This window comes from Camelina sativa, chromosome 6 (assembly GCF_000633955.1).
Source record: "Camelina sativa cultivar DH55 chromosome 6, Cs, whole genome shotgun sequence".
NCBI lineage: Eukaryota > Viridiplantae > Streptophyta > Magnoliopsida > Brassicales > Brassicaceae > Camelina > Camelina sativa.
The window spans coordinates 3,549,546-3,576,863 of record NC_025690.1 but is presented as its reverse complement, the minus strand read 5'-3'; the positions used below and the strand labels follow the sequence as shown (position 1 = coordinate 3,576,863).

The following is a 27,318-nucleotide window of genomic DNA, read 5'->3' as shown; positions in this document are numbered from 1 at the left end:
TCCACATTAGCGCTGCCTTTAGATTAAAATTTTCATTCAAGGAAACATCGTATGCATCGACTCCAGTAGACCACAACTCTTTTAACTCCTCAATCAAAGGTTGGAGGAAGATATCCAGACTAGCTCGCGGATGATTTGGCCCAGAATTCAAAATTGTAAGAAACAAGAACTCTTCGTTCATGCACATACCAGGGGGTAGATTGTATGGAGTCAAGATCACAGGCCACAATGAATGATTACGAGACACGCCAAACGGATTGAACCCATCAGTGCATAATCCAAGATAAACGTTACGGGGTTCTTCTGCAAATCGAGGATTTTGTTCTTGAAAATATTTCCACTCCGCCGCATCTTAAGGATGACACATTTCTCCCTCCTTAGATTTGTGCTCAACATGCCATCTCATCGCCGCCGCAGTTTTGTGGCTCTGGTACATCCTCTTCAATCTATCAGCAATAGGTAGATACCACATACGACTGTATGGTACTTTGGTTCTACGTCGAGGATCCTTTGGCTTCCATCTTTGAGCACCACAAAACAGACAAGTCTTTTCCTTTTCGTCATCTTTCCAGAATATCATACAATTGTTAATACAAACATCAATTGTATAATATGGGAGACCTAAATTGCGCATTAATTTTTCCGTCTCGTAATGTGAACCCGTTGCCTGGTTTCCTTTTGGTAAATACTCATTCAACATTTCGCACACCGAATCCACTAACTTTTCACTCATATTATACTCCGCCTTATTTTGCATGACTCGAGCAGCTAACGATAATTGTGAGTGACCTTCATGGCAACCATCGTATAATGGATTTTTTGCGCCTTCTAACAAGTCGTAGAATTTCTTTGAATGATTACGTATTGGTTCTTCTACATTTTGAGAACTACCCTCATGATAGTTATCATCTAACCCCACATTATAACGAAATGCATCATTCACCATATCAACATATGGATTTTCTACTACATTACCCACATCTACATTATCTACTTCTTGATCACTACCAACATAACTTGTTCCTATATCCATATTGATTTCTTCCCCATGTTTATACCAAATATAATAATCAGGCATAAATCCATTGCTAAAAAGATGATTCCAAATTCTTTTTCCCGACATAAATTTATTGTTCTTACAACGACTACAAGGACATTGGAACATACCCCCATTATTCTGTGCTAGAGATTGACTATTTGCAAATGCCATGAATTGCTCCATCCCCGTTGTAAACTCCGCCGAAAAATTGCCCGTCACTTCATCGAACCTCTTATACATCCACTCTCGAGAATTACTATAATTGTAATTCCCAGACATTATACAAGAGTAATAGAATTTTTTTTTTTTTTTTGGAAGATTTTTTTTTTAATTTTCGGAAATGTGTTTGTGTTTATTGAGTGAGAAGAGAAGAAATGGTGAGTGAAGAGAGAAGAAGTGGTGAAGCTGGTATATATAGGCAATTTTGGCGACTACCAAGCGACTATTAAAATTCAGTCGCATAATACAAGTACACCAACCCCCCCCACAAGAAAAAAACGTGAATTATAATACCGATATTTTACGACTATTATACGACTATGTTACGACCCACCGAAAGTGTCGCATAATAGTCGCTAAATAACGACTACTACGCGACAACCTGTACGACCCGCCGATATTATCGTAATATAGTCGCCTAATTTGGTGACTTGTATGCGTCTACCTAGATAGTCGTAACTGAGGGACTATATAACGACAAGGTTACGACTGCATTTATAATTCTATATATTAGTCGTAACGTAGTCGTTAAATAGCGACTATTTTGACGACTACTGAATTTGGTCGCAATTTAGCGACTATTGTACGATCGTTTTTATTTAGTCGTAAAATAGTCGTAACGGAGTAACCAAGTAGTCGCTAAATTTAGCGACTGAATAATAGTCGTAAAATGTAGTCGGCTATGACATGTTTTCTTGTAGTGTTGTAGCTTTGCTTTGTTTCCAATATTTGTGTTCAGAACTTGCAATGTGGTTTGAGTTAGCTTCTACATTAGCTTGGTTGTTTTGGATCATTCAGGTATCAGTTCTCAGTTAAAAGTCCAGGAGTAATAATGTACACCATGTTGAAAAAAGAGTGAGTAGCTTTCTGATTACATTTGTTTCTGTAGGGTTGTTTAAAAGCTTAGCATGCTCTGCTCGTTTCTGATTACAGGTTTTTTGGAGTTAAAGGATCAGTCATTGGTCAGGGTATTCAAGTTCCTGTATTTTGGTTCTCCATGGGAGAGTTAAGACAAAACATGGTTGAGATTCTTATGTCGCGTCTTCGGGGTAAGATGTTGTCAGCGGAACTGATCAAGAACGGGGTCTTAAGCAGAGGACGCTTAGTGGTGGTTGTTGGCGATGGAATCGGCCTAGAGATCCAAATGTTCGATCTTGATTTCTCTCTTATCTTGAAGCGTCGTCAAATCTCACAAAGCTACGTTTAATAAGTTTCGATTTCATTCAGTAATTTTAATAATTTTTTTTCCTTATTGTTCTGTTTAGCGAAAAGAGAGAGAGATGAACACATTATTTGCTAGTTGGCCATACATCCCCTGTTAAAATTATTTATTGACACTAATAAACGTATAATGCATAGTGTCATGCACCATCTGAGGTAAACTATTTGTTATAATACAGTCATGATTTAACAGTTATGAAAGTTCTTTATGGAAAAAACTAAAAATAGAAACAATCTGAAAATAATTCTTTGTCAAATACACGAGCAACTGAGATTAAAAAAAAATATATTATTGTTTACAACTTAAGGTTTGTAATTATTTCAACTCTTAATAAAATAAAATAAAAAAGTAAGGTGATATTTTGTCGTCGACAATCTTATATATAAATAAGTGTATTGTGTGTTGTGTGCCCTAATCTTTTCGCCCGAACTTGAGAGAGAAAAAAAAAATGGATGGAGAAGTTTTCAACAATCAGCCAATTATTGATAAGGAAGACGATGATCTCTTCAACGAAAATTTTATGGAAGACTGCGTGCGAATGGATCAGTATGATGAGAGAGGTTTAGATCAGATTATAGTTGACCTTGACGCAGCTGAGGCTGTGGTAGATGCTCTTGAAAATCTACTCCATGATGGTCACGACAACGATAATTTCTTCGATGAACCTGAGGAGCTTGAGGAGGAGGAGGATGAAGAAGATCTCTTCAATGATACCTACTTCGATGATTATCGGCAGATGGATGGGCAAGGATGGTGAGTATGAATCCAACAGATTTGATCACGAACGTGATTTAATCAGTTAGATCAGATTATGCAAAGTTTGTTTTCCATGGTGTTACAAGTTTGTTTTGATTAGTTTTTTTTTTACAATGAATCCACATTATTTTATTTTATCATCTTAAATTATTTTATTAGGATTTATCGTATTGCCTATTGCTATAGTAGTTATCTCAATATATTTGTTTTTAATTTCTTGAAATTTGACTAAATCTTATAACCATATTTACTTATAATAACGCTTTAGCTTCTACTTCTTGTACTTGTCATCATCATGGCTTCAAAGTATTCATCTTTCTTTCTGATCCAAATTGCTTTGGTTGTTCCATAGTTAATCCCGCTCTAGCTATTACACCATTATATCTCTTCTTAAGAAAAAGGAAAAAATTAAAGAGAAGCTACTAGACCATTATGCTCTACGTTTCTATCTGTCATGGCAGTAGATTAATCCGTCCTATTAATTGAAAAGGTTTTTAACAAACTAATAATTCATCTACGAGAAGGGTAAAATCATTTTCCAGAAATGCTCTCATTTTGTATTCTTGGAGAAGGCGCTGTAGAGCAGGCCTTTGAACTTGTTGGTGGTTGTGACCGGTGAGGAGAGAATACTGCAGTTGTTATAGCTATGCCGCCACCAGGCGCAACGATAAGATATCGCTCATCATCATGTACGTAAAGTTGCTCTAGATTCTTTGTTCTTTGTAACAAATTAAAAAACCTCTCACCCAAATTTTGTGGTTTATTTTGGCTTTTTTTTACCCACAACAAGTCCAAGATGACTAAGAGGACGAAGAGAAGGAGTCCACTATAGAGTAGAAAAGTTTCTCTAAGAAGAAGATCGAAGCTCTTTGATGTAATTCTAGCTTGATATACAATATCCAACTTCTTAATATTCTTAGTAAAACACTTGATTTGGACTTTGGTTATGTTTATTACCCACGTCCAAATTTTTTGTTAATTTTAGCTCTTTCTTTACCTATCAAGTCCAAGATGACAAGGAGGACGAAGAAGAAGTCGACTAAGGAGTAGAAAGTGTTTGCTTTTGTGAATGTTAAACAATTAAACCTTAAGATGTTTATATCGTTATATAGATATATAACTACTCGATGAAAAGAATATGTCGGATTCTATATCGTGTATATTTGAATTGCCAAAAAGTTGGATTTAGATTTATTTTCTTAAGATTTAGACATTGATATTATGATAAATTTTGGAATTATCATTAACTAATTAATTGAAGTTACAGATTTTGGATGATATAGCTTAGCCATATATCACGTATATAATTTGTAGCAAATATTTGCAACGATTAGTTACTAATTAGTGATAAAAATTAAAATTAAAATATCGTAGCAAAATTGCAATCATTTGTAAATAATAGTAACAATTTTAGATACCAATAAAGCCAGTGGTAAATTGCTACTAATAAGTAACTAACTACCTTCTATATATTAAAATAGAGAAGTACTTTAAAAAAAAATGCTGATGTAAACTCGAGATGCCAATGGATTAATTGACCTAAACAATATTCCTTTTCAGTTACTTTAAAAAACCAAACATTTTAATTTAAAAATATATTTTAATCATTCTTATAACAAATTTCATTATTAAAATATATAACAAATCTAATTTTATATTTATGTAATCTCTATTCCTAATTTACTTTGATTTTTTGTATGGTTGTATGTTTTTTTTCCATTTGTTTTTGGTTTACTTTAAAGAGTTTTTTTTTAAAAAAGAAACACAAAAATTTTAAAGGCTTTTTTAAATCAAGAGGTTATTCAGTTTTTGGTGTGAAATTAAATTCATGCTATCAATTAAAAGTTGGTGTATATTATTATTTTTAGTTATAATTAATAATATATATGTATTAAAAACTTGAGACTATGTTTGTTAGTATTAAATTATAAATTCATTTTAAAACCAGAACGATTTGGTCATATTATTATTTGAATTCTAAATAATATAAATAATTAAATTTTTTTGAGTGATCTATGTTCTTTATCGTTGTCAAAACTGAAAATGGTGAAATTTGTTAAACAAAGGTAAATCCAAAAAAAAAAGAGAAATATTAATCAAGTGCTCAAAACTTAAATAATGTATATATTAAGAGAAATGTATATAGTTACTTGAAATAAAACTTATTCAAGAAAACTTATTCTCAACATCACTCACACACATAAAAAAATAATGAAAAAATATTAAGAAATAATTTGAGAAAGTTATTTGTAACAAAAACAATTATAATAGTAGTGCTAGATTGTAGAATTTTAATTAAATTATTAAAAGAATTATATTTTTGGATAAATACACATATTTAAAAGATTATGAGTTTGTAGATTTAGGAGAATCAAAATAAAAGAACACTATATAGAAACTAGAAAGATAGTAGATTATACATTTAAAGTAGAAAAATTATATATATTAATTTTTTTTGTCAAACAGTTAAGATAAAATGTAGTATTTGATGTTATAATATGATGTTTAAAGATATAAACGAGTCTAATTATGAGATTTATTATTATGAAGCAAAATTTACGTGTAGTACAACACTATCAAAGGGTACGAATATTCTCTATGATTTTGTTTAGGGAATTTGGCCATAAATGCCACTTTTAAAAGAAAAATTGTTAGAATTGCCATTTTCTAAATTTTCTTCCGCAAAATGCCACTTTTTACTAACGGGAATATAGTAAAAGACATAACTACCCCTTCATTAAAGGAGGAAAAGGGAGAACATGAACAATTTGAAAGGTTTGAAGGAATGATGATGTGACACGAATTAATAGCAATGATTCTCTTTCAATTATGGGTTTAAGTGTATTAAAGAGCAATGAGAGTTAATGCTTCTTAATGATGTTATTGTTTAGGAGTAAATCTAAATAGATCTAAAGAAGATGATTGGTGAAGAGTTGGTCGATTTGGTGGTGGCTGAATAATCATTGTTACATACTGAGTTTTTGTACAACAACAAACAAGTTCGTCTAAGTCAAACAAAAATGGTCCACCAAGGAGAGGACATCTATCTTGGCAGTTGTACCTGGTCACCAGGGCGGCAATATTTTAAGTGAATACGCCGTCAACAAAACTGCAGTGATGACAAGTTGAGTTGTTGTTAGCGATAGACACAAAAGTTAAGAATATCAATGGTAACTACAAAGAATGTATAACCAAAAAAAATATAATCCACTAAAAAAAATGGATAACCAAACCAAACAAAGGACAAGCACAATAAGGGTGGACATACCTTGACTGTTGAAACCGGTCCACCGGAGGCACAACATTTCCAGTGCATGCATCGTCATGAGACCTGCAATGAGGACAAGTTAGGTTTTTGTTACAAATGGTGGACATAATAATGGTGGACATATACTGTGACTGCTGAAAGTAATCCACTAAAACAAACGATTGAAATAGTAAGGGTGGACATATACTTTGACTATTGAAACTAGTCCACCAGAGGGACAACAAATATTTTGCCTGTGGCATCATCAAACCTGCAATGGGGACAAGTTGGGTTTTTGTTACAAATGGACCAAACGACTGAAATAATAATGGTTCACATATACCTTAACTGTTGGATCTGAATGTAGATGAGAGGAGGCACACCATTCCTAGTTCTTGCTTCTTCATCTGACATGTGGCAACAATGAACAAGCTCGTCTGGCCCGATGGATATTATCTACTCAACCGAAGGAGATGATAATTGTGGACAAGAACATTTTATGATGAATTTGGTCCACCGTCTTTAGAACAACAAGGTTTTGAAGTTTTTTTGGTTTGCCAGCAAAATAAAATACCATACCAAAAACTGAGAACGGAAGACATAATAGCGGTGGACAAGAACTTTTTTTTTTTTATCTGGTCCATCGAATGAAAAGGCCTGCAGGGTAGACACATGATTTGTTAGATATGATTAGCAATACGTAAATGAGAAAGGAGATTTTATAGTTGTGGAGAATAATCTAGGTTTTGGGATATGGTCCATAGGATGAGAAGATCTACAAGGTGGTGGAAAACTTGATTTGCTAGAAATGGATAGAAATTGGATGCCGTAGTAAGATATGGTCGACCTTATATAAAGAAGTGGAAATTAACAGTGGACGAGAACATATGTTGGTGGATCTGGTCCTCATGCTTCGATGACCTGCAAAGTGGACAACTATTATGTTAGCAAATCCAAAAATTGACTTCCAACATATGAAGAAATTGAGTGGATGAAGAAATCCATCATTACATGCAAAGATGACGGTTTGCTAATGAAGAAGATGAAAAGATGATACAGACGGAGAACTAGAGAATTATTAGGAGAGAAAGTCGTTCCACCATTATACATCAAATGAAAGAGTTTTACATTTACCGATGAAGCTATTAATTAATATTTTTACATTATATCAATTCTTCTTAAACACAGTAGAAAATATTTTTTTAGATTTAATTTTGAGTAAGAAGGATAAAGGTTATAATAGTATTCTTACATATGTTATGTGTCAACCAAGAGAAGGAATTATATTGGTGAGAATGTTTGCTAATGTTCATGGCAGTTTGGGTAAAATTCTCTTTTTTTTACATCTACGTTAGTAAGTAATAAATACTCAATCGATAAAAAAAAAGAGTATAGAAAGATGAAAAAGATGAAAAATAGTTATGATATGTCTTTATAATCAATATATTATAAGTGAGTTAGATAATCAAATGTGAAAAGAGAGAAGATGCAAGATATGACGAGTGTATAATGAAAATTATAGAAAGAATTATTTGTGAACATGTTAAAAGAAATAGGTAAGTTATATATCACTTAATAAAATAAAGAGAATTTCTTACTAATGCCCCTTCTTTGATACTCGTTTTTAAAAATGCCCCTTATAGTGACTATTTTTAATTATACCATTCTTTTATTTCATAAAGACAATTTTGCCATCCATTACATTTCACACTACTCCGACAATCTTATTCGTTGTCGACCTTCTCCGTCGTCATCTCTCCTTCTCCGTCGTAGACATTCTCTGTCGTCATCTCTCCGTCTCCGTTGTCATCTCTCCTTCTCCGTCGTTTTTCCTCTTAGTTCTCTCTTCTACTTTGTCGTCTCTTCTTCTCCAATCGTGTAAGCTTGTTTCTGTATTTTAATTTCAATTTCAATTTCAATTTCAATTTTGTCTTACCTATTAGATTGTTGTTTCTATTTCAAATTTGATGTCACAATTTGTTAGGTCTAAATTACTTGTTTTTTAGATCTGCTCGTGATTATAAAGTCCTTTAATAGATCTGTCGAAACCTACAGTTGTTCTTTGATATAGTTGCTGGATTTTTTTTGGGAATATGAAGTTTTAATTTGAATTGTTGTTCTTCTATTGTAGTTTTGTAATTTGTGATATTGGTTTGTTTTCTCATGACTTGTTTGGGTTTTAAAATTATTGAATTGTATTCAGTATGTGGATTGTGGAAGTTGAAGAACAATATTCATTGGGAATTTGGGATTCAAGGGGAGCTTCTTTGATTAACATTGATGAGAAAACTAGATTTAGTGAGTTGGTAAAGGTTCTTCTAGAAGATTTTGCCATTGATATTCAGGCACAATGTTTAAAGATTAGTTATACATTGCCTGCTATGACTGCTACCATAGGTTGTATTCCGATCTTTATTAGAAATGATAGCCAACTTGAAGCTTTTATGCTCAAATATGCACAAAGTGGAGGAGTTATTCAACTTGAAGCTTTTATGCTCAAATATGCACAATACTGTTTAGTTAACTCATTCTCTTATTTTTTCTAATATTGTTTTAGGAAAGTAACTGATTGTTTCTTGAGGAATGTTTCTTAATCATTAATCAGGGCCAACCTAGCTCTACTCTTTTTATTGAGAGTATTAATGCTGTTACTTCACCCCCTCATACTCAGGTAACTTTATACTTTAAAAATTTAAACCTTATAAAATCATTTGAAAACACTTGTAAAACGTTTTAAATACTTTACAAATCCTTTTAGGATCAAACTAGCTCAACTCTGTTTGTTAGGAATGTTATTGACGTTTACACTGCTACTCATACTCAGGTAACTTACAATAGCATAAATGTTATAATTACCTTTTTACCCTTTTAAAACCTTTATTAAAACCATTTAAACACTATAAAAAACCTTTGAAAACACTTGTCAAATGTTTTAAATACTTTACAAATCTATTTTAAATCTATTGATTTGTACATTCAGGCCCAAACAATACCAAATCCATTTGTCGAGAGTGCTACTATAATGCCACTAATGATGATTGGCTTGGTATATTATCTTCAAGCCAATATAATGCCACTGATGATGATTACACGATTGGAGAAGAAGAGACGACAAAGTAGAAGAGATTTTAGTGCTATATTGGCTTGATTTCAGTTTGACGACAAAGTAGAAGAAATTATACCAAGCCAATATAATGCCACTGATGATGATTTTAGTGCTACTGCTACTCAAACTCAGGTAACTTACAAAGGCATAAATATTTTAATTACTTTTATAAAAACTTTTAAACCTTTGCTAAATCCATTGAAAATCTTTAAAAAACCTTTGAAAACAGTTGTAAACATTATAAAATCCTTTGAAATCACTTGTAAAACGTTTTAAATACTTTACAAATTTTTTTAAAAATTCGTTGATTTGTACTTTCAGGGTCAAACAATACCAAATCCATATGTTGAGAGTATTCCTCGTTTTTATTGTTCTCCTATTGCTTCTTCAAGTCAATATCCTACCATTGATGATTGTGGATATGAAACATGTAGTATGCATAATCAGCGGATTAGACGTAACATAACAACATCTGGTTCTTCACACTCAACTGGTATAACTGATGTTGATTCACTGTTTTGTGGGAAGTTATTCAAAGATAAAACATTAATGAGAAGTCAGATGCGGATGTATGCAGTCAAGCATAGTTTTGAGTTTCGTACTAAAAAATCAGACAACAAGAGGTATGTTCTTCATTGTATTGATGAAAAATGTAGTTGGAGGCTACGTGCAACTAAGGTTAAAGCTTCAGATAGCTTTGTGATTCAAAAGTATATTAGTCATCACAACAGTGACTCTGCTTTCAAGAATGTTAATCATCGCCAAGCATTTGCAAGGACTTTGGCTGGTATGGTTAGTAATCATTTTGTAGGAGGAAAGCTTCCTCTCAGACCTAAACAGCTCATGGAAATTTTTAGGAATGACCATGGAGTTGGTGTCTCGTACTCAAAAGCATGGAAAGCTCAAGAACATGCATCAGAACTTGCTATGGTTTACCTGCTGATAGTTATGAGGTTTTACCGAGTTGGTTCCACATGATAGAAAAGAAGAATCCAGGTTCTATACTTACATCAAAGTTGATTTTACTAATAAGTTTAAATATGCTTTTCTGGCTTTTGGTGCATCAATTAGAGGTTTTAAGTTGATGAAAAAAGTTATTTCTATTGATGGCGCCCATTTGAAATCAAAATTTAAAAGGACTTTGCTTGCTGCATCAGCTCAGGATGGTAATTTTTAGTTGTATTGTATCCTATTGCTTTTGTCTTTGTTAATTTTGAGAATGATGCATCATGGGACTGGTTTTTGCGGTGTTTGAAGACTATTATACCTGATGAAAAAGATCTAGTTTTTGTGTCTGATCGGGCTTCTTCAATTGCAACTGCGCTTTTAGTAAATTATGAACATGCTTATCATGGGATCTGCACTTTCCACTTGCAAAAGAACCTGGAAAAACGATTTAGAGCTTCTGCTCCTCTTCTTCCAGTTGTTCATGATGCTTTAAGAGCTTGCACTTTATATGAATTTGATTATTTGTTCAGTCAAATCTCCAATGGTGACCCAGAACTTGGAGAATATCTTTCGAAGCTGATATTAGGAAATGGTCTTGTGCATATTCTCCTTCTAACTGGTACAACATCATGACATCTAATTGTGCTGAGTCCATTAACTCCTTGTTGAAAGAGACTCGCGAGTATCCAATTGTCTGTTTGTTTCAGACAATCAGGTCTATTTTGACTAGGTGGTTTAATGAGCAACTTGAGGAGAGTTGTCGACATCCTTATGTTGTTACTCCAAATTTGGGGAAGAAGATGAATGCATCTTATAATGAAACTACACGCTGGCTTGAAATTTGTCAAGTAAATGAAATTGTGTTCGAGGTTAAAGTAGGCTTAAAGACGTATGTGGTGAATTTGGGACACAAGGATATGCACATGCTGTATGTTTGATATTGAAAATTCCCTTGTCCACATGGAATTGCTGCTGCCAAACATATCAATCTCAATGAAAACATGTTTGTTGATGATTATCATTTCACTGAAAGGCTATAACTCTCTTCTTTACTTGGGTTTTGAAAAGTTTGCACAAGTGAAGGATCCGACAAGTTTTTACAATGTTTTAAAATGGTTTTAAAAGGTTTTACAAGTTGTGTATAAGGTTTATAAATTGTTTTTAAAAGGTTTTACAAGGTTTTTCAAAGGTTAAACAAAGTTTTATAGCGCTTATCTTGCTTTTTTATTTACAGAATGGCATTTAGCATATTCAGAGAGCATTCACCCAGTAGGTGATATGGAGTATTGGGATATTCCAGAGAGTGTTAGTACTTCTATTCGGCCACCTTCTACACGTATACCTAGTGGCAGGCGAAAGAAAAAGAGAATACCTAGTTCATGGGAACATGGAAAGGTTAAGACAAATTCAAAACAATACAAATGCAGTAGGTGTGGCCAGTGTGGACACAACAAATCAAGTTGTTTAGTTGCTATCTAACTCTCTATCTCTCTCATTAATTCAACTTGAATTTGTTGTTTTCTTTTTAAAATATTTCAGTCTACGCGGTGCTTTAAACTTCATTTACAAAGAGTGTTTTTTAGATTTTACTGTTTTAAAACATTATAAACAAGTTTGTAAGACGGTATAGAAAGCATGTATATCCACGTAAATACTCTATTATAAAACATTATAAACAACTTGTAAAACCTTTGAAAATCTTTTAAAAACCATTTAAAAACAATTTAAGACCTTGTAATATTCTTTAAAAAACCATTTCTACTTTGTAAAACCATTTTAAAATCTTTTAAAACGTTGTTAAATCTTTTAAAACTATTTATAAATCATGTATAATTCTTTGATATACTCTTTTAAAACCGTTTAAAAACATTGTAAAAATCTGTAAAATTCTTTATAAAAAAAAAATCCTTACATCGCGTAACCTTGCGAACTTTTGTAAACCTTGCAGACTTTGTCACGTAACCTTACAATATTTGTTTACGAAACAATAGTAATAATAAATCATTTCCAGCCTACAAAATAAAAAACTAAACGAAATGTTGTTGAAGGAAACAAATTATAGATTTTCCGCGAAGTATTTGTCCATGATCACATGCAAAAGAAAAGAAAAATTAAAGTTAAAATTAAATAACAGTAAAATGTGAAAGCATAAATGTAAAAAAAGTCGAGGCTCACTAACCTTAAATGTTGAAAACATTCGGATACCGAGGTATCTCATTCGTGGAGAAACTTCTTTAGGAATTTTGTGAGGATAAAGAATTAACATTGTCTTCCTTGCTACTTTACTTACATATTCTTTAGTTACCAAATCAAAGTAATTGACTTTTTCCACTTATTCCCTGGCCAAGCAGCTACAATGGAAAACATCCAAATTTTATTAGTATTTAACGCCTATTATAACAAGTATATGGTTTTTTTTCAAACTTATTGTTTCCATTGACGAAAGCAGATCAAAATTTAATTTGAGATGAGAGTAACCAGATCAAAATTTAATTTGAGATGAGAGTAACCAAATCTAGGTTTATATCAATCCGTATCTAGGAATTTGAGTAACCAATCTAATATCTCCATGGTGAACGAATGAGAATAGTCAATCTACCATCATCGTACAAGATTGAGATATGCTACTTTAACTAAACTAAAGAAACGAATCACCTAGATCAGGAACAAAGAATCTAGAATACTTAAACAGGAAAATGCAATCACCTGGATTAACATGGTTCACCGCCTGTATGTTTAGCATCATGTTCCTTTTTGTGGAGTAGCAGTCAGTCGTCTTTGAGGAGATGATGGAGATGATTTAGGGATACTGTGTGATTGTTGTGTATTTATATTGAATGTAATTTATTGGGCAGGGCCTTGTTTTGTAACCAATCTTGTCCGACAAAAAGGCCCTTTTTCATTTTGTTTATTTTTGTGTCAAAACTTGTCTTAATACCATCAACAACATCATCAAACCTTGCAGCTCGAGTTGTGTGCCAGTTGAGAAACATTGGATACAAGTTTTAGCATCATTAGAGAGTTATCATAAACATTTAGAATCTCTTAATCAACAAAAAAAATTCCATATATATTTTAGCATCATTGAAACCAAAAACAACTGGAAAAAAAATGGTAACAAGACTTATTACCATATTCAACCAATCTCTTACATTCAATCAGTTTTTTTTTTTACAAAAAAATATCAGCTCATATGAGCCAATTGGATGAAATATTGTTCACATACAAAATATGATATAAAGTTGTACGTGCCTTGTGCGCCAAAGCATCTGCACGTATATATTTAATCAAATTGGTAGTATTAAAAAAATGATTTACACCATGAACACAATTTCTTAAAACACTAGAAAAAAACTAACGAGTATTTGTAGGTTTTTCAGAACTGCTTTTCCCCCAAAAAAAGCAAAAAATGATAATTTAGACTACTTAAGTATAGTTCATATTTTTATCAAAAAAAAAATGAAGTATAGTTTTATATAGAAAACGTATTTTGAAGGAAAAAAAAAATCTCAACCAAATAGGTTTTTCATAACTATTTTCCCCAAAAAAAAACCATCTAGACTGCTTAAGTATAGTTCATATTTTTATCAAAAAAAAGAAGTCTAGTTCTCATATATATATATATATATATATATATATGTATATATATTTATAGTCTAACAGCTAATCTACTATAAACGCTTAATTTAAAATAGTTTTTTATTCATAAAAAAAGGAGAAGAGAGAATCTTGGTTTGATCATGATGATGAAGAATTACGTCAGCGAGTTTCACGGGAAATGTCGACGTATCAAACCGGAAGGTGATGAACCAGATTCTTTCACGGCAACGACGACGTCACGTCAGACCGACATCGTCTCGACGCAAGTGAACTTATTGGAACGAAATAGCATCGTGGTACGATACGATGGAATTGGGAACATCGTCTTCTCACCAGAGTTGTTGGAGGAGAACGGTGTCATGGCATGTAACATCCGCAAACCGGAATCCTGGTTTAGAGGGTGCATCGGTCGATGCAAGGTCGGTTTTGTGTGGACAAGTTAGTTTAAACGCTGCGTTTTGGGTGAAGGAGAACCCTTGAGTCGCGTTTTTGTCTCATTCGACGAGTTTGACCGTTTTGGAGAGAAAAGAGTGCATATCAGTTCTTAGACATTTTTGGGAGATTCTTGGAAGTTTGTGGTGTTTCCTGGTGACATGAAAGGCTTAGATCGTTGTAGGAGCTTCATAGGAGTGTAGATCTTGCGTTTTAGAGTCCGAATTGTCGTGGGCAAAGGTGAGTGCATGACCATGGCTTATCTAAGCTTGAGATTTCTCTGATCTGCTTATTTCTGTGTTGTTGGCTTGTTAGAACGTTATTAGAGGCTTTGTGAAGCCTTCTTGTGGCTTGGGATCGAGTTTAATGGTTGTAGGAATGAAGATCCGGCGAGAAGCTTTGGGGAAAACGATGCTCGGCATGTGCATCGGTCGATGCATTTTGTGCGTTGGTCGATCCAAATGTGAGGACGACGCGATTTGACCTAGGAACATCGGTCGATTCCATGTGGAGGCATCGGTCGATGCAACTAGGATTTTTTCGTGAAATGCCGAGCATGCATCGGTCAATGCAATGTGAGCATCGGTCAATGCAATCCCCTTTTGTATCGGTCAATGCAAGTTTGGCGTCGGTCGACGCAGTGCCTGGTTTTTTTGTTGATTGTTGTTTGATGGTTAGAGTATCTCAATTGCTTCTGTGTATAACCCAGTAGATGGGAGGATTGCCTCACTGAGAGTTTATCAAATACTTATGCATCTCAATTTGTGTTTGTGGTGCAGGTAAAGGCAAAGTGTGATCGTGGAATCAAGGCAATGAAGAGGAGGATGTTCTAGTGGTTCACTTGGTTGTCTGGATTCTATTAGGGTCCTAGAGTTGAGTCCTAGAATGTTATATAGGATTGATGGTTCACTGGTTTATGTTGATTGGATCATTAGATTAAGATTCGAATTAACACTGGTTATTTTTTATTGGTTATTGGATTATTGGTTATTTGTTGGTATTGTTATTTTCGATGTTTGGTGTTTTTGTGGATAGGCTGCTAGTGGGTATGAGACCACTAGTTGTAGAGTATTTATTATTATTATTTATAATCTATTTTAAAAAACGGGTCGGTTCGTTTCAGTTTGATATCAGAGCCATTACGGTTTTGGGTTTGGGTTCACTAGGCTTTGTGATGTAGATGTTTGGGATTGCATGTCTTAATTGATTATGTGAGTTAGTCAATTGTGTGTGGCATGGAGTCCTAGAACATCCTCTTCGAGCCTGTAGTGTGATTCCACAGTGAGTTTATGTTTTCGTGTTATGTTTGATTGCGTGTTTAGCCTTCTGTTCATGGTAGTGCAAATGGTTAGAGAGGATGCAGTTGCTGGTTGTGGTCGTGTTCATGGACGCGGACGTGGTCGTGTTAGGGCAGAGTCCCAGCGGTTAGCGAGACTGCGGACCAGAGTGTGCCAGCTCAGGGTGTTGGCGAGTCGCAGGGTGTCCAGGGATTCCATGAGTGTGGCCGGAGGAGGCGGTGTTGATGCTCTAGTGGTCAGTGATGCTAGAGTTCCGGGTGTGGGAGTCCCAGCGGGTGGAGTCTCTTGTGTTGATCTTGCGGGTTTGCTGACACAGTTGTTGAAGCGGTTACCGGGAGTGGTACCGGCTCATGCACCGGTAGTGCCGCCAGTGGCGACGGGGGTGCAACAGCCAGTGGCTGCGGATGCAGGGGTTCATTCTCGTTATGTTAGTATCCTGAGAGAGATGAATCATATTGGTACCGAGCGGTTTTCGGGAGGTACTGATCCTACTATTGCTGATGCGTGGAGGACGAGAGTGGAACGTAACTTCCAGTCTCTCAGATGTCCTGAGGAGTTTTGGGTGGATATAGCGGTCCACGACCTTACTGGGGATGCTCAGTTGTGGTGGATTTATGTGGCTTCTAGGAGGGTGCAGAGGGAGATGTCATGGGCTGACTTCGTCTTGGGGTTCAACCGCAAGTATTTTCCTAGAGAGGCACTAGATAGGTTGGAGGTGCAGTTCCTTAACTAGCTGAGGAGACTCGGTCAGTGCGGGAGCTTGACTTGGAGTTCAGTCGACTTCTGAGGTATGGGGGTCGGGCTATGGAGTCTGAGGATGCTCAGATCAAGAGGTTTTTGAGGGCCCTACGTGATGATTTGAGGGTTCACTGTAGAGGTCGGAGTTATGCTACGCATGCAGAGCTGGTTGAGACTGCAGAAGAGATCGAGGAGGACATCCGGGCACAGTCAGTGGCGGTTAGTCCAACAGTTCAGCCTAGGAAGGCTGAGCATCTTGGAGGTTCTAGCAAGGGTGGCAAGCCTGCGCAGGGAACCAAAAGGAGGTGGAAGGCTATGCAGAAGCCAAGTGGTGCGAGTTGCTTCGGTTATGGGAGCAAGGATCACAAGGTTACTAGCTGTCCCCAGAGGAGTGCTCCGACGGCAGCGGCTCGTGTATGCTATCATTGCAGGGAGCCAGGGCACATCAGGCCCTTGTGCCCCAAGTTGCAGCCGAGGGCAGTGGCAGATTTGCACCAGGTGCAGCCGGGAGGGCAGCAGGTGGCACGGATCGAGCAAGCGCCATGGGTTTACACGACTGTAGAGACTGGTGGAACCAGTGTCGGGGCGATCACATGTATAATTTCTGGTACTCTGTCTTTGTGAATTCTTAGTAAGTTCAGATTTTATGTTTGCTTGTGATAAAATGTTAGGTTCTCAACACATGAGGTTTGTGTAAGGACCTTGTTGGTGGGCGGGTTTAAGTCTCATGTTATGTTTGATTATGGAGCTACTCATAGCTTCATTACTCCGGAGTGTGCAGTGAGTGCGGATATCAGAGGAGATCCTGGAGAGCGAGCGGGAGTGGTCAGAGTTGCGGGAGGCAAGTTTCTGAGAGTGATTGGATGGGCGAGAGGTATTGATATTCAGATCGCAAGAGACTCGTGGCCAGCGGATTTGCTTATCAGTCCTGTGGAGTTGTATGACGTTATCTTGGGGATGTATTGGTTGCATCGGCATAAGGTTCATCTAGATTGTCATCGGGGTAGAGTGGAGTTTGAGCGTCCAGGAGGGAAGTTGGTTTTTGAGGGAATTAGACCAACTTCGCGGATTCTCGTGATCTCGACCATGCAGGCTGGGAAGATGATCAAGAAGGACCGTGAGGCTTATTCGGTTACCATATCTATGCCAAAGTCAGTGGGGCAGTCTACGGTTAGCGGTATTCAGGTGGTAGAGGAGTTTGAGGATGTGTTCCATTCATTGCAGGGATTACCACCATCTCGGTCTAATCCTTTTACGATTGAACTAGAACCAAGGACGACACTGTTATCCAAGGTTTCTTACAGGATGGCTCCAGCAGAGATGGCAAAGCTGAAGAAACAGTTAAAGGATTTGTTGAGCAAAAATTCGTCCAGTTAAAATCACCTATTCTTTTGGTTAAAATAAATATAATGTTTTTTGTTTTCTAGAGTCAATTAAAGATTTAGATAGACACATATTTGATACTTTCTACGATATTGATTTCATCTTTTTAATTTGTGCTCCATATTTCCTTTGGTTAGTTTCTCAAACCTAAAGAACTACAAACAACATCACTTTAAAACTTTGGATTACGATGATAAAATAATGAAATTCGTCATGATGAGCTCAAACGTGGAACCCCCCTCACTTAATTTATTGCACAAAGCTCTATTTTTGAATGATTTTATGAAATTAAGATCATCTATGGTCGGCGTATATTTCTAATAAAATTATATTTAAATTTATTATTGGATTCCAATTTATAAAGAATTTGGAAAACTTCAACAAAATCATCAAAAGTGAATTAAGTGAAAGATTTTTAAGGATTACTATAAAGTATTTTATAGTTTTGTTGATTAGTTTTTTAAAATCTTGTAAAGTAATCTAAACAATCTTTGAGTTTTTATAATACTTTTAATGACTTTATTTTGTAAAGAAAGTGTGCAAATTCATGAACCAGTAACATAATAATTGAATTCATTAACAATTCTATATTTTGTTGTTTTAATTGAATAACACAAAACTTTTATTGACTTTATAAAAGTCAGAATCCAATAACTCAAATTTGTTAAGATTTTAAATGATTTTTGACAAATAACAAACTAATAACACTAAACTTTAACAAAATTTAACAGAATCTTGATATAGTAACAACAAAATCTACATAACATTTAAAGTCTTTAAAACTCTATTAAAATCTCATACCAATAACTCCCACTAAAAAAAGCGTGGTCCTAAACTTTTATTACCTCCACATGTATATATGATAATTCAAAACAATCTGTAAATGAAATTAAAGGAAGATGCTCGGAGAATCATAATTTAAAATCTTAACAAAATCTTCCAAATATAGTTATTAAAAGAATAATTTGGATACTTAGATATAAAATCTTACTTTTTAAAATTTTGATTGGTTTACAATTTTTTATAATTAATTAGTAATTTTTGGCCATAATGAATTAAAGAGAGAAAATATTTTTTTTTGAAATTAATAATTATTTAAAAACTTTACTAGTCTAAATATTAAATTTATATTTATCTTTCGTTAAAAAATTAAACATTTGTCTTAAGACCAATGGTATGGCAATGTAATTTTTACATTTTATAAAATTATTTTCTTATTTATACTTCTCAATTAATATAGTTGGGTATCTATATTTATTTAATAAGAAAGTGTGATCCTAGACTTTTATTACATCCACGTGACATATCCAACATCTTATTATATAAACCTTGATGACAAAGTTACTAATTAACAAGATCGTGACACGTGTCAAATATATTGATTAGATATCTTCCAACTACAGAATTTTATATGTTTATTTATTAAAAATGTCAAAATTACTCATTAACAAGATATTGACACGTGTCAAATATATTGATTAGATCATGACACGTGTCTAATTTTATTTACAGAATTTTACATGTTTATATTATATATAAAAAATATTTTTCTAAATCAAAAAGGAAAACTAACAAAATCAATATATTTTCTAATTATATTATACATGTGTTCTCAATAAAATTTGACATGTGTTAACAAAAACGAAATTAATTAAACATGTATATTAATCAATAAATAATGAATAACAAAGTTAAAAAGAATAACATAAGTTATTTATCGTTGTAATATAAATTGTATTTTAGTCGAATATAAATTGTATTTATCGTTGTAATATAAATTTTATTGTAAGTAAGCACACAAAACCTTGAAAGAGTAATGAACTTAAAAAAAAAATTTCAATACGTGATGTGTATTAGTACAGTTTTACATGATTTATTTTAAAGATTTTAATGCATGTAGTAATATAAGAAACCTGAAAGAAAAATAGAAAAACTGAGTTTGTAAGAATGAATTTTTGGTTTATTGATGAAAACTGACAAAAGTATTACTTATGAAATTACGACCTATAGTAGAATAATATTTAGGATATTTTTGAATTTTCAAAATTTTTTTGTGGATGTTAACTGATTTGTTTACTGATTGTTTATTGTTAAATTTAAAATACTAACCAATATACATATTATCTCATATGATGCTCATATTATGGTTTTACGATGAAATAGATAGTTAAATGTGATTACTAAACTGAATGTCTAACGATGAAATTTATTTTAGATTAAAAAAATTCAAATATTAATATGTATCATTTTTAAAAAATTGATTCAAGAATATTACATATTTTTTTATGTTTGATTTTATAATTTGAACACATGTATTTTTGTAATGCATATGTTTAAACATAAGATAATACGAAATATATTATAATTTATAGGAATGAATCTTCACTAATTTGATGGTAATGTCTATATATCTTTATATATGTTTTTATTTTATAACTTTCACTTATTTAAAATTGATTATGAAATGAGTTAAAATTAGTACTTATGAGATAACAACATAACAAATATATCTTAAATATGTTGATTCAGTTTTACTGCGAATTATATTTTGTTAATTTTTATTTGTATTTTCAATTCTTACTGAGATATAGACTTGATATGATTTATTAATTGTGTTTGATATAAAATATTTAGTTCTATGCATTAAGATGAAATGTATAATTAAACTTAAAATATGGTTTATTACGATGTTATAGATATTTAAATGGTGCTCCATGTCCTATAAGAGTTTTTGGATAAAAACACAAACATTAATAAACAATAAATATTATGTCATTTATAAAACTTCAACCAATAAGAAAATATACGGAAAACGATATATTTCTCCAAGAGGATATTATATCAAGCCACATAGAGCTCAATCTATTACCACGTGCTATATATCTCCGAGAAAATATTTCTCAATCTATATCTCTCAGACTCCATAGTTCAAGATCTATATCTTCTTTGAAACATAGTTTTCACCTAATTACCCACAAACATCGGTTTTGCTCGGTTCACTATTTATTGAACCAACTAAATAAAATAATAAAACAAATATAACCTAATCTAAATCGAATTCAATTAATTAAAACAAATTAAAAGAAAAAAAACATAATGATTTTCTTCGGTTGATCAAAGATTGAGCTTTATCTAGCTTGATGTGATACTTTTTGTGGGAAAATAAATTGCATAGTTCAAATAGTCATAAATTGTTATATTAATAAAAATTGTACATAGAAATTTGAGAAAATATTATAAAATAATGTAAAAAACCTTCAAAATAATGAATTTTTAATATTAAAATGTTACAAAATAAAATCTAAAACCATGTCTATTACTACCTAATTATTCTCAATAATTTTTAAAATTTGTATCCGCATTATTACGCCGGCCTTATCTAGTGCTATATAAACATCCATACCGACAGATTCATAACTCATACCTCTTGCAGCAATAATTTTCTGAACCCTCATATGGGAAATATGGGAAATATGGGAACTAATACCTCCCGAAATAAAGCTTCATCTTCGTCAGAAGGTTCATTTATACCTCCCGAAATATGGGAATTAATATTTGGTAGTGTTCCAGCCGAAGATCTAAAACGATTCAAGTTGACTTACACAAGATGGAATGCTCTGTTGAAAGATAAGAGATTCATCTACGATCATCTAGAGCAGGTCCAAGAACATATCATACGAATCACTGATAAGGTTCAGATCATTAATCCCGCGTCCAAAGCCGATCATTCCTCTTTACCACTCCCAAAGGAGTTTCGAGGAAGCGGTAAGCTGTCTAATATTGTTCATTGCGATTGGTTATTGCTATGCATCTTTCGTCATCCCAAAAGACTCGCTGTTTGGAACCCTTGTTTTAACCGAGTTAGTTGGGTCACCAAATCTAGGAAATCTTATGCTGTTAATGATTTTTACGGCATTGGATATGATGGTGTATCTCGTGATAACTACAAAATCTTGAGATTTTACAATAAAAATATTTTCGAAGACAACCGGTTCCCCACGGATAAGTATGACCCACCGGTTGAGATCTACGACCTCAAGTCAAATTCTTGGAAAAATCTTGACATTCCTTTGGATTGGTGTGTATACTCACCGTGCGTTGGTGTGTCCTTAAAAGGAAATATGTATTGGATTGCTGGAGAAAATCATGGCCCACCATTTATCCAAAGTTTCGATTTTTCCACGGAGAGATTCAAGCATATGAGCCTAATTCCTTTTGTCTGTGGTGCATATGATAATATAGCCTTATCAGCTTTTAGAGGAGATAAGCTTTCTTTGCTTCGCCAACGCATAAACGATGAACATGATCAACTAGGGGAGATTGAGGTATGGGTCACAAACAGTGTCAAAGATAGGGTTGTTTCTTGGACCAAACTTTTCGTTGTGTGGAGACCTGATCTGCCATCATTTGATCTCGGGGAAGATCCTCCTCATTCGGTGTTTTTTATTGACCAAAAGAATAGGATTAACGTTACATGTTCTGAAAGATTAGTAACCAGCAAATGCGTTTGCGTCAACTTATACATTATTGAAAAAGATGGATTCCAAAAAAAAGAGATAGAAAGACATAGGGGGGAAGAGATGTGGACATATATGTATCTTCCAAGTCTAGTTCCGGTCCCATAGTAAGGATCTGCCTGTTAAGATTAATGTTTTATGATATAGTTTATGCTTTAACTAAACTATATTTGTTTATAAAATCAATTTGTTTAAATTTAGAATAACTATTTTATGATAATGTAGTTGTTGGTATTTTAATATTTTTAAAAATTATTTTAGTAAATTTTTTTTGTTTAATCGCTATCGTATCGGCTAGTTAATCAGTCATAAATCTTCTACAAACACATTCATTTTCAACCGTTAAATCAGTTATTTATAATATTTAATACCGCGTGAAATCACAACCGCCTTCTTCTGTAATTTTCTGCAACTGCAACCGTTGCATTTAAACAAGTGAAATCTTTAAATAGTATCTTGACTTTTTCATATACTAATTCTGATATTAACAAATATTAATTTATTAGTGGTTAATCAAGTCTGATACTATGTATAATCGTATGTTTAGATTGAATTAAAATTTCAGTGAGATGTCAATTCCATAATGCACTAAAACACTGAGGTGTCACGTCATGCCAGAATTTTTTTAAATTTTAAGACGTTGATAAACAGACAAATTGATACAAAGGTTCACACAAGTGTATTTTAACAATTCATCGATTCTCAGAAACGTTTCAGCTGACATAATTTTGCTTACGGTTTCAAAACTCACAAAAAGTTCCACCCAAATTGCAAACACAAGTCGCATTAAAACATAAACGAGAGAGAGAGAGGGAGAGAGAGAGATTACAGGGAAAAAGAGCGAATGACCAAAGCTTCAAGTATATACTTATAGAATATAATCAATAGGAATGGGATCATCATATGCACAATGCAAACAAAGCAAAGCAGGATAACAGATGAACAACCTGTTAGTAATTTGAGTGGCGACCAATACTTCATACCATAAATATGTTACGAATTATTTCTCTCACATATTTTGATAGCCTTCCCATGCTGATGTGTGTGAAACTTCACTTTAAAATCTTTTAATCGAAAAGACCACACGACGACTATAAGTACACAGTTGATCAATTATTTTATGATCAATCCCAGTGACAATAATAGTTAATACAAATTGAATTAAAAGAGAAAAAACTATGGCCAAAACGAAAAGAAGAGTTGGGGTTTTGGTTTCCTAAAATCTAATGCAAAAAAAGAAAACATAGAGAAAAGCGGTTAAAACTATAAGACTAAAGTGTTGGGCGTTTGGGAGTCATCTCAGAGTTTTCATGGTTTTAAGCAAATCAAGTGTTAAGATCTAATTTAAATACTAATAATTTTGGTCTAGGTTCTCAACTATGAAACACGAATAAACTGACAGCCTATAGATCACAGGAAAAAAGTCTAAAGTTCCCATACTCTATTACTCAATCTTTGCAGACAACAACGCATGTCAACCAGCAAGTAAAACGATTCAATACGTTCACCAAACTCTGCAACTAAACTTACGCAGGTTACAACCTGAAGTTTTGGTATATTACTAGTTCGGAGAACTAAGATAACGCGGTTAGTGCTCTCGCTCTCTAGATCAGTGCTTGGTGATTAATCCAAACACATGCATTAAAATAAAGATGTCCCAAAAGAACCATAATATGTAACCAGAAATAATGATCTAACAAACTAATTGAAGCGAACCATGAATTTCTATTGAATCAATCCATAAAATCCAGCAAGTAACTTCTTGCTCATGATGCAAAGAAACTACATTAATATTATAAAGTATAGCATCAAGTACGATTCAATAAACAAAAGGGGTTCAAAAAAACTTTTCTAGATATCACAAAAGTAACTATTCTCCCAAAAAGCAATGAAAGTAAGAAAGTGATTACAAAGAGTAGAGATTAATGACGAGAGGTTGTGTCTGCTTCTCTGTTCTTGGCTAGGTCTGCTCCAAAAGCAATTGATGATGCACTAAGCTATTGGGTATGAGACCCTTCTCGGGTACTTGATTATGATGTTTCTCCATGATCCCAACAGTTGCAAGTTTTTTTTTTCCAACAATCGTGCATATTAATTTTTACACCTTTTTGTTTCACACCTCTATATTTTACACCTCTTTGTTTATTATATATAAAAGTGAACTTAAATCCATTGAATGAGATTATATTTTTTATTTCATCTCACGGTTTAGAATTATTAATGATCTCAACAGTTGCAAGTTTTTTTTTCTAATAATCGTGTTTCTTCATCGCCCCCTCATCTTTCAAAATTCGCACCTATTTTTACACATTTTTGTTTCACACCTCTATACACATTTATATTTTACACCTCTTTGTTTATTATATATAAACTTTTATAGACTATCAAAACAAGTTTTCAACTCTTTTTTTTGGTGTCAACATAAATCCAACGGATGATATTATTTCTATTATCTCATCTAACCGTTTAGAATTATTAATGATCCCAACAGTTGCAAGTTTTTTTTCCAATAATCGTGTTTCTTCGTCTTGCCGCATCTTTTAAAAATTGCACCAAACGAATGAGATTGTTTTTATTATCACATCTAACGGTGTAGATTCCCAATCATTACTAGATTATAAACATTCATTCAGCAAATCAAGCCACGTACAGGTGGAGAAAAGTCATGATACCGGTTACGACTGACCGTATGATGATCAGAAGTTGGATCCTCCTGAGAGAAAGAGTGGAAGACCTGTTTCTCCCTGTCTCCACGGTAGATTAGTGAGAGAAGAATATGTGGCTGAGCCAAAGATTGATTCAGGTACAATTTGGTGAAAACTTTACTCCGTACTATCGATGACCAGGATTTAGAAACGCTGATGAACTTGGAGATGTACTTTCCCTTCAATTTCATGAGAATATCCTCTTTCATTTCTGGAGGGATACTTTCCAACGGATAGGTTTGGGACCTTGTCAAAGGTGGTGAAGTGTTAGACCTCCTCTCTTTCAAACCAAGCCAGATCATGGCTGTTTTCAGCTTCACTCACTCTTTTGGTTGTTGTTTACTCTGAAACCCTAATCTCTTTACAGATTTCGGAGATTTGCATGTAGATAGACCTCTCACTTTTCTTTTGTATGGTGGAAAATACCTTAGCACCTAATCGTCTACGCGGACGCGTGGACAGATATACCGATGATATTTATTAGATTATTATTACGCGTGGACAGATTTAAACCGATAATTTAATTAGATTCATACTTTGAAAGTTTAAAATATGACTGATATAAATTTTAGTTTTAGGGAACAAACAAATTAAAAAGAAAAATTTCAAAAATTAGATTTAATTATTTAACTTTTTAATTGCTAAAATATAGATTTTCAAACGTAGAAATGACTTCAATTGATAAGAATAGGTTTAGATCCTTAGTTTAAAAGTTTGAATATATGAGCTATAGTGACATAAATTTTAGTTTTAGGAAACAAATAAAAAGTCTCAAAGATTTGATTTAATTAACTTTCCAAAATGGCCAAAATGTAGAATTGATTTCAAACAATAGGTTTAAAAAAAACATAATGTAAAGTTACATAAAATCTCCAAGCACGAACGTGTGTGATGGTTTAGTCAAACATAATTTAAAAAGATTTAAAGTAATTCTTGAGGTAATTTTGCTTTACGCAAAAGATTTATAAGATGCGTGATAAAAAAAACATCTAGCCAACAACACGAAACTCATCATTCTCGCCAAAATAAATAAAATTAAAAATACCGAAGCAGTATAAGCTCCACACAAAATCTTAAATTATTTTCAACAAGTCATAAACATTGCAATTGCATAAATTCAAAAGCATACAGAACCATTGTTGATCCAATTAGGATTAGTCTTAATAAACAAACAATATCCGACAACTTAGTTCAAAAACTTGAAAGAAAAAGAAAAAAAAAAAGAAAGAGAAAGAGAGAGATTAGTTCAGCAGACAACAACACCAAAGAAGTAGTCATCAACAGATGATTACCTTACAGTTCCAGAAACATAGAACTCTCAATATTATCCAGATAGACATGTATTTGCGTTAAGTGAGTCCCAATTCCTTCGATCTGGATTTTTCTAGCTTTGTTTTCCTTGAGATCGTAACATAATATATAGAACGGTTCTGTGACAAAGGCCGGTGCAAATACAAGCTCGCCGGTGCCAAGTCTACCCGTTAACGTGAAAAAATCAAAATGACCATATGAATCTGTCCAGGAAGGAATCACGATTGAAACTTGTGACCAATGTGATTTTCTGGCATCTTCAAGAACCCACAAGTCAAGTGTACCGGTATCTAACAGATTCGTCGCAACTATCTTTTCGCTGTAGTGCGACAAATATTGGACATACCCGTCACTGGGTAACTTAATGACACTAAACTTTTCAGAACAAACATCATAGCACATCAGAGAACTAACTGTGCCTATCCAAGCTATATAATACACAACCCCATTGCTGCATAACCATTGAGTTCTAGGATGAGCAAAATGGGGATGCTTACATTCGATCTTTCTCCATTTCTTTCTCCTAGCTCCTAGAGTGAAAACTTGATGCTCCTGCGACACAAGAAAGCTTGATGTACTATTATGTGGCATCGTCATGCACAACACTTTGTATTCACCATTAACAGGATCATATCCAAAGAAGTAGTTTATGTCTTTCCTCAAAGTTTGGACTCTCGGCAAAGTAATAATTGACAAGTAGTAGGATTCCCAATCATCACTCTATTATTATCATTCAGACAGCACAACAAGCCGCAGACAGGTGGATAAAATTCAAACCAGTTATCGTGATTCAAAGG

At 33.6% G+C, this 27,318-nt stretch overlaps 3 protein-coding genes and 1 long non-coding RNA gene across 4 annotated transcripts in view; 3 read left to right on the top strand and 1 right to left on the bottom strand.

Moving 5' to 3' along the window:
• LOC104793924 (mitochondrial inner membrane protein OXA1-like) overlaps positions 1–2,479 on the top strand; it is an 8,489-nt gene extending 6,010 nt beyond the window's left edge. Inside the window, exons 4-5 of the mRNA XM_010520345.2 lie at positions 2,071–2,113; positions 2,192–2,479. Coding sequence (XP_010518647.1) covers positions 2,071–2,113; positions 2,192–2,465 — 317 coding nt within the window. The 3' untranslated portion in view covers positions 2,466–2,479. The remainder of the gene's footprint in view (positions 1–2,070; positions 2,114–2,191) is intronic.
• Positions 2,916–3,304, top strand: LOC109133452 (DNA replication licensing factor MCM2). The gene has a single exon (XM_019246567.1). The coding sequence runs from the start codon at positions 2,929–2,931 to the stop codon at positions 3,235–3,237; it is 309 nt and encodes a 102-aa protein (XP_019102112.1). The 5' UTR covers positions 2,916–2,928; the 3' UTR covers positions 3,238–3,304.
• On the bottom strand, positions 12,425–13,330 carry LOC104790297. The gene is made up of 3 exons (XR_768670.2): positions 13,244–13,330; positions 12,717–12,888; positions 12,425–12,564 (listed from the first exon to the last, which is right to left on the bottom strand). It is a non-coding gene; the product is annotated as an uncharacterized LOC104790297 (long non-coding RNA).
• On the top strand, positions 21,453–22,613 carry LOC104793923 (F-box/WD-40 repeat-containing protein 1-like). The gene has a single exon (XM_010520344.1). It carries the CDS (start codon positions 21,453–21,455, stop codon positions 22,611–22,613), a length of 1,161 nt encoding a protein of 386 aa, XP_010518646.1.